Source organism: Salvelinus fontinalis, chromosome 40 (genome assembly GCF_029448725.1).
Source record: "Salvelinus fontinalis isolate EN_2023a chromosome 40, ASM2944872v1, whole genome shotgun sequence".
NCBI lineage: Eukaryota > Metazoa > Chordata > Actinopteri > Salmoniformes > Salmonidae > Salvelinus > Salvelinus fontinalis.
In genome coordinates, this window is record NC_074704.1 from 29,837,273 (window position 1) to 29,846,126 (window position 8,854).

At 44.4% G+C, this 8,854-nt stretch overlaps 1 protein-coding gene across 1 annotated transcript; it reads left to right on the forward strand.

Moving 5' to 3' along the window:
- The first annotated feature begins 1,089 nt into the window (after nt 1-1,089).
- On the forward strand, nt 1,090-7,145 carry LOC129839463 (homeobox protein unc-4 homolog). The gene is made up of 3 exons (XM_055906942.1): nt 1,090-1,563; nt 2,339-2,514; nt 5,228-7,145. Exons 1-3 carry the CDS (start codon nt 1,302-1,304, stop codon nt 6,509-6,511), a joined length of 1,722 nt encoding a protein of 573 aa, XP_055762917.1. The 5' UTR covers nt 1,090-1,301; the 3' UTR covers nt 6,512-7,145.
- The last annotated feature ends 1,709 nt before the right edge of the window (nt 7,146-8,854 follow it).

Here is an 8,854-nt window from a genome sequence, read left to right on the forward strand (position 1 = left end):
GGAGTGTAGGGGGAGACCGGGAGAGAGAGAGAGGGAAAGAGGGAGAGAGAGGGAGAGAGAGAAAGAGGGATAGAGAGAGAGAGAGGGAAAGAGGGATAGAGAGAGAGAGAAGGAAAGAGGGAGAGAGAGAGAGGGGAGAGAGAGAGAGAGAGAGAGAGAGAGAGAGAGAGAGAGGAAGTGAGAGAGAGGGAGAGGGAGAGGGTTGTAGTTTTAAACGCTGACGTGACAGCCGGTTGTAGTTTTAAACGCAACGTGACAGCCGGTTGTAGTTTTAAACGCTGACGTGACAGCCGGGGAAAGGGTGGATGATGAAGCTCCTTGGTGCTCAGCAAGGATGTAATCGGAAAACATCACTTTCACTGGGTGAGACAGAGGGAAGGAGGGAGAGGGAGAGAGACAGGGGCAGGAGAGAGGGAAGGAGGGAGAGGGAGAGAGACAGGGGCAGGAGAGAGGGAAGGAGGGAGAGGGAGAGAGACAGGGGCAGGAGAGAGGGGAGGAGGGAGAGGGAGAGAGACAGGGGCAGGAGAGAGGGAAGGAGGGAGAGGGAGAGAGACAGGGGCAGGAGAGAGGGAAGGAGGGAGAGAAAATGTAATTGAGGGAGAGGCAGTGGCGAGAGGAGGGGGTAGTGGAGATAGAGAGAGAGAGACTGAACGCGTTTCCTTTCACAAAATCACACCACCACCAGGATGCTGGTGAACCTTCCTGTTTTAGATGTGTTTGTTGAAGAACACATGAGAGATGTGTGGGAGGTAGAAAAAGAAAAACATCATTTTCCATCTGTTTTATAATGGATAGCCTTTTATAATGGATACCCCCCCCCCCCCCCCAGCCTCCCCATGTCCATGTTGTGACAGGGCTGATATTGTTTGTGGAGGCCGATGTCAGGTGTAATTAGTAATCGATATGGAAAAACGTTTTTTCCTCCATCTCTCCCTCTCACACACGAGCCATAACCACGCCTGTGACGTTACCGACCCATTAGCGTTTCTTATTGGTCCAAAACTCCCCGAGCCGCGGAAGGCCTAATTAGGGGGGGCAGGAGAGGGAAGATGACAGGAAGGAGGAGGGGGGGGGTGATGTCTGGTAGTAAAGGAGTAAAAACTCACTGTCTATGTCTGTTCCTGTTTTATAGTACAGCTGCGCTCCGTCGGTGTCTGTCTGTCTCTCTCTCTCTCTGTCCTCCCTCCTCCTCTCTCTCTCTCTCGCTTCATCCCCCTCTCCTTCCCCTCGCTCTGCATGTTCACCCACACTCCCTCGGTCAGACGCCTCACTTCGGCCCCTCCACCGCCCGGGCCAGTAGTATGGACAGCCGGATACTCGAGCACCCCCACGCCCAGTTCGGAGGCTCTCTGGGCGGAATGGTCGGTGTTGGCTTCCCCTACCACCTGGGACACCACCACATCTACGAGCTCGCCGGTCACCAGCTACAGTCCGCGGCCACCGTACCCTTCTCCATAGACGGATTACTGAACGGGTCGTGCTCGGCCTCGGTGGTACACGGCTCCGGTCCTCTACTCTCCTCTGGCTGCGGGATTAACGGAGATAATCAGTACAAACTCTCAGGTAGGTTGGAGGGATGGACGGAGGAAGGGATGGAAAGAGACAGAAAGGAGTGATACACATCTGGAAATATTGGTTTGATATTATTGGCCGTAGAGTGATTTTAGTTTCCATGGAAATATGACATCTTGTTAATGGTGAAGCTTTGCATAGAACCGTTCTTTAGTTGGGCTTTTAAAAGCAACTCGGTTTATTTCGATTTTTCAAAATAGCAAGGCTATTTTATAAACTCTGAAATGTAATGTTCAACTCAAATATTATTATCGATTTTTGATGAATTATGTCATAATTACAACCAAGTATTGAATGAGAAAAAAACAACGCGAGGCAAGTGCTAATTTCCTAACAAAACGCAGTCCAAACACTGCGCTGTTTACATTGATGAATTATCCTTTTTTTTAAATGGCGTTTTTCAGAAATAATGAAGTTATATAAAAGAAATGCGTTTCTGATTTTCGGAACAAATAACTCACCACTCCAACTAGACTCCCTCAAATGGAAATGGAAGCGTCTTATATCCCAACTCACTGTAGTTTCCTGTAATATTTCAGCAACCGAAGCAGGAGAAAACGGAACAAAACAAACATTCAGCATTCCTCTGAACTCTAATCGATGCTTTGTGTAACAAGCAATTGACTGAACCGTTTAGTTCGAGATGTCCTGATGTAGCTGAGAGATGGTTGTTGTTGTTGTCGGTGACTTGTTTACCGAGCCCACATGTCGTCAGTTGACACTACCACCTTTCTCTCTCTCTCTCTCTCTGACCGTTGCTGTGTAGATTCGGGGGACCCAGATAAGGATAGCCCCGGTTGCAAACGGAGACGCACGCGGACGAATTTCACCGGTTGGCAGTTGGAGGAGCTGGAGAAAGCTTTTAACGAGAGCCACTACCCGGATATCTTCATGCGGGAGGCGCTCGCGCTGCGGCTGGACCTAGTAGAGTCCCGGGTCCAGGTAAACAAACAAACCCCCCCAAAAATATTAACACATTTAATTAAAATATATTTCTACTTGCACTTTATTATCAGTACCATGTTTTGTTGTTGAAAAGTAATACTACATTATTGACGAATATTCCTCGAATGTGTATTTTATGCGCGAGAACAAAAATATTCATTGGATTATTGGAGTAATTTTTCAGTTTGGTTTGAAGTGTGTAATAACCAGGTCTCTATAGCTGTGTGTGTGTGTGTGTGTGTTCAGTTTAATCAATAATCCCCATAGTGAGATATTAGTGAGACAGCTACTTGTCAATTATAGGCCCATCAATAAAGGACCTGTTGAATTATGCATTAACATACAGCATTGATCTATGAGGTCATAAAGACACAGTTCCGTTTAGTGAATGAACCAGAACACTGCAGAGGGTTTGATCTCTCAACCATAACACACACATATATACACATATATAATAATTATAATTATTATAATAATTACATCTCATATATCACGGTCGTTTTTACATTTTAAAAATATGAATTGTTAAAATAAATTGTGAATTGGTAAAAAAATAAAAATATTATTCCTTTGTTTATTTGAATTTGTAGAGGCTACATTTGTGGGCTATGAATTCATGTCAATTTCTATTTTGATATTGAAATCAAGACAATTTGTATTTTCTGTTATGCTGTTAAAGATAATTAGAAGATTAAATAGGCCTACATTATTATACATATTAAAAGCATTATTATTCATATTAATATTGTTTTGTCTTATTGTTTTCAAGTTAGATTTTTAACCTAATATAGTATTCCAATAATTCCTTTTTTTTTACTAAATGTTCATTAATAAATCATCTATAAAACAGTTTTAACCAAGTACAAATATTCCCGAAAATAAAATAGTAACCCGTAATTTGTCCAGCATGCTGTTTCATTACTGGATAACCAAGAGGACTCTGTTTACGGAAGTGCTGTAAAAACACCACCTTTAAACCTCTCCGGCTGTGTGGAGTTTAAGTCAACATTTTAGCTCGTCAGATATAAGGAGAATCCGATCCCTTTAATACCATAATGAGCTGGCTTTATTAAGATGGCTGTCCGGGACCGAATAATGCGGTAGACCAGCGATAACTTAGCCTACTACTCCTATAGGCTAAATCTATAGGCTGCACAAAACGCACTCACTCTCTATGTATTTAACAACATTTTTTAGGCCGATTTAAAAACGACACATCCTCCACAATATCAAAGCAAAAGTCAAAAACAGTCTTTTCAACGTCATCATGTTGATTTGCCCACCAGGCTCAGATGTGTTGGTTTGCTTAATGGCGGTGCGCGTAGTTGATGTGTTTACTAATTGAGGTATAACTTCGTGGAAATGTAGACAGACAGGAATGCTGTTGGCTTGGTGTTTTTAGTCGTTGTGTTTCCTTGTAAAACTAAACGAGCATGGCTCTCTGGTGTGTGTGTGTGTGTGTGTGTGTGTGTGTGTGTGTATCTTGTCTGGGGATTTCGCCTCCTTTAAACCACAGATTATTATTCCTTCAAGCTGCTTAGAGCTTCTTTATCGGCAGCAGGTTCTTGCACGCGGAGATATACCCCAACATTACACATTCATAAGAAACACGGGCTTTTGTCATGCTGTTTCCGTCGACGCGCCACATTATGTGACAAACACGCAGCCCACTTCTCAATCTCAACGCTAACTCCCTGCGTTATCAGCGCCGAACATGCGGGTCTGTGTGTGCTGTGAGGCCGGACGGTGTGGGCTCACAGGCGGCGAGTCCCCCTGGCACACTGCGGTGGAAAGCTGCTCTCGTAGCGGTGGTAGAGGGAGGGGGGAGGCAGGATGAATTGAGAGGGATAGGCCGAATTATCTACGGTAGAATTAAACGTAATTGGGAGAATTAGCGATCACACTGACTCTCGATTGACAATTAGAAAGGCGCATCTGTGGATAGGAGAAGTTGTGATGTGTGTGTCGGTGAGTAATATAGACTAGGCCTATTTGGTGACTCGCGTCTGTTATTGGATATCTTGGCCGCATTGTATGTTTGTGTTAGGGCTTCAGCTGCGTTTTAATCGTAATTAGGTGAGAGATGGAGGGAGAGAAGACGAGCGAGAGAGGGGGGGGGGGGGCCTTAACTTATATTTGTTTTCCTTGGGGTCTCAGTGTTTTTCAACACGGACTAGTCTGTTAATTAGTTATGATCCGGTTGGATTTATAAATACTACAAACTGCACCTCTGGTCTGTCATTTAGCGAACAATAATAATAACAATCAATATGTCAGGATGATGTGGTCTTGGTTCATTTGGATTTAAAGCTGTTTTTTTTTGCCACGATTATATAAATAATATTATTGGTTGATGTACATTTTATATCAGTTTATTCATAATTTTATCTAATACAATACAATGAATACATTTTATTATAACAAATATTTTATTGTAGCTTGTATGTGGAACATGTTGAGCCATAATTCATTTCACTATTCAATCTGTGGCCTTGTTTTACATGACTTTGGAGAGAAAAGGAGAGAGAGACAGAGAGAGAGAGATTCACCCTAACAAGATGCATAGAAAATTAACAAAACCAATTTCCCCATTCTTGGCTCCCTGTGTGTGTGGGTGTGTGTGTGTGTCTGTGTCTGTGTGTGTGTGTGTGTGTGTGTGTGTGTGTGTGTGTGTGTGTGTGTGTGTGTGTGTGTGTGTGTGTGCGTATAGGTTTGGTTCCAAAACCGGCGTGCTAAATGGAGGAAAAAAGAGAACACTAAGAAAGGCCCGGGGCGGCCAGCGCACAACTCCCACCCGACCACGTGCAGCGGAGAACCCATGGACGCGGAGGAGATCGCGCGTCGGGAGCTGGAGCGCGCAGAGAAGAAGAAACGGAAACAGGAGCGTAAACTGCTGAAGTCTCAAAACAAGTTACTCTCCGGTGACCTCTTCCACACCCCCGGCGGGTCAGACAGCGACAGCGGTGTGTCACAGATCACCGACAACGAGCAGCAGCCTTCATCCAACTGTAACGGGAGTCTTCATTCAGAACCGGGAGGACGACACCACCACCACCAAACGGAACCAGCCAGCTGTAACGGGAGTCTTCATTCAGAACCGGGAGGACGACACCACCACCACCAAACGGAACCAGCCAGCTGTGAACAAACCCAAACACGTCCCCGGTTTGGTCTCCTCCAGAACCAGCACCACGACCACCACCACCACCACAACAACCAAAGAACCGCAGGGGAGATAGGACCGGGACCTGGGGTCCAGGAGCAGGTGTCCCCGGGCAGCACGTATGGTCCTGGACTTGGCGGCTCCAGGTCCTCAGGCCTCCAGAAACTGAACCCGTTCAGCGTGGAGAGCCTTCTCTCTGACGCCACACCTCGCCGGAAAACACAGCTGGACTTCAGCTCGCTGTCCAATCAGAGGCCGCTGATAGGGAAAGGTCACTTCCTGTTGTACCCCATTACCCATCAGCCACTGGGCTTCATTGTCCCGCAGACGGCCCTGAAAACCGGGCTGTGCCAGGACAACAGCAACAACAGCAGCGGGCCTAACCCGGGACAGAGATGTGTGACTAGTGAGTCTACAGGTTATACCAACTCTCATCATCTGGCTGATTTGGGCCTCAACAAACCCCTTAACCACCACCACCATCATGTTAGTAACTGTGTGGACGGGAGCGAAGCACAGCAGGGAAGTTACAACAAACCCGGTCCAGATTCCGTTTCCCCGCCGCCCCAGAGCTCTGTTTCAGTTCAGACGACCTTAACGAGAACCAGTTCAACTCAGTCCAGCACGGGTAGTGACGCTAGCCGCGAGGGTGACGACCAACCGGGTTTGTCACGAGTAACGGACGTTAACGACTGCCAGAGCGAGCCCACTGGAGAGGGCACGAGAGAGGACTCGTCACCGGATCCCTCGCTGTGTTCTGGCGTCAAGCCAGAGAGTCGGGCGGAGCACGAGGAGCCCGGGACAGATGGAGACGAAGTCGACATGGACTAACGCTGGTGCTGGAGCATTATATAAACAGAGACTTAAAAAAATAGGCCAACCAACCCTGCTCAGCCACAGACTAGATCTAAACATTCCCAAAGCTACACGACACCTTTAAAACCACAGCAGACAGATCTACTCTATTGTTCTATTTCTAGAACAGATTCTCTGATTCACATCCACTACTTCCCAGACTGAAGTTATATACATGTTAGACTGTCCACTACTTCTCAGACTGAAGTTATATACATGTTAGACTGTCCACTACTTCCCAGACTGAAGTTATTTACATGTTAGACTGTCCACTACTTCCCAGACTGAAGTTATTTACATGTTAGACTGTCCACTACTTCCCAGACTGAAGTTATATACATGTTAGACTGTCCACTACTTCCCAGACTGAAGTTATATACATGTTAGACTGTCCACTACTTCCCAGACTGAAGTTATATACATGTTAGACTGTCCACTACTTCCCAGACTGAAGTTATATACATGTTAGACTGTCCACTACTTCCCAGACTGAAGTTATTTACATGTTAGACTGTCCACTACTTCCCAGACTGAAGTTATATACATGTTAGACTGTCCACTACTTCCCAGACTGAAGTTATATACATGTTAGACTGTCCACTACTTCCCAGACTGAAGTTATATACATGTTAGACTGTCCACTACTTCCCAGACTGAAGTTATATACATGTTAGACTGTCCACTACTTCCCAGACTGAAGTTATATACATGTTAGACTGTCCACTACTTCCCAGACTGAAGTTATATACATGTTAGACTGTCCACTACTTCCCAGACTGAAGTTATATACATGTTAGACTGTCCACTACTTCCCAGACTGAAGTTATATACATGTTAGACTGTCCACTACTTCTCAGACTGAAGTTATATACATGTTAGACTGTCCACTACTTCCCAGACTGAAGTTATATACATGTTAGACTGTCCACTACTTCCCAGACTGAAGTTATTTACATGTTAGACTGTCCACTACTTCCCAGACTGAAGTTATATACATGTTAGACTGTCCACTACTTCCCAGACTGAAGTTATATACATGTTAGACTGTCCACTACTTCTCAGTCTGAAGTTATATACATGTTAGACTGTCCACTACTTCCCAGACTGAAGTTATATACATGTTAGACTGTCCACTACTTCCCAGACTGAAGTTATTTACATGTTAGACTGTCCACTACTTCCCAGACTGAAGTTATATACATGTTAGACTGTCCACTACTTCCCAGACTGAAGTTATATACATGTTAGACTGTCCACTACTTCTCAGACTGAAGTTATATACATGTTAGACTGTCCACTACTTCCCAGACTGAAGTTATATACATGTTAGACTGTCCACTACTTCCCAGACTGAAGTTATTTACATGTTAGACTGTCCACTACTTCCCAGACTGAAGTTATATACATGTTAGACTGTCCACTACTTCCCAGACTGAAGTTATATACATGTTAGACTGTCCAATACTTCCCAGACTGAAGTTATATACATGTTAGACTGTCCACTACTTCCCAGACTGAAGTTATATACATGTTAGACTGTCCACTACTTCCCAGACTGAAGTTATTTACATGTTAGACTGTCCACTACTTCCCAGACTGAAGTTATATACATGTTAGACTGTCCACTACTTCCCAGACTGAAGTTATATACATGTTAGACTGTCCACTACTTCCCAGACTGAAGTTATTTACATGTTAGACTGTCCACTACTTCCCAGACTGAAGTTATATACATGTTAGACTGTCCACTACTTCCCAGACTGAAGTTATATACATGTTAGACTGTCCACTACTTCCCAGACTGAAGTTATATACATGTTAGACTGTCCACTACTTCCCAGACTGAAGTTATATACATGTTAGACTGTCCACTACTTCCCAGACTGAAGTTATACACATGTTAGACTGTCCACTACTTCTCAGACTGAAGTTATATACATGTTAGACTGTCCACTACTTCCCAGACTGAAGTTATATACATGTTAGACTGTCCACTACTTCCCAGACTGAAGTTATATACATGTTAGACTGTCCACTACTTCCCAGACTGAAGTTATATACATGTTAGACTGTCCACTACTTCTCAGACTGAAGTTATATACATGTTAGACTGTCCACTACTTCCCAGACTGAAGTTATATACATGTTAGACTGTCCACTACTTCCCAGACTGAAGTTATATACATGTTAGACTGTCCACTACTTCCCAGACTGAAGTTATATACATGTTAGACTGTCCACTACTTCCCAGACTGAAGTTATATACATGTTAGACTGTCCACTACTTCCCAGACTGAAGTTATATACATGTTAGACTGT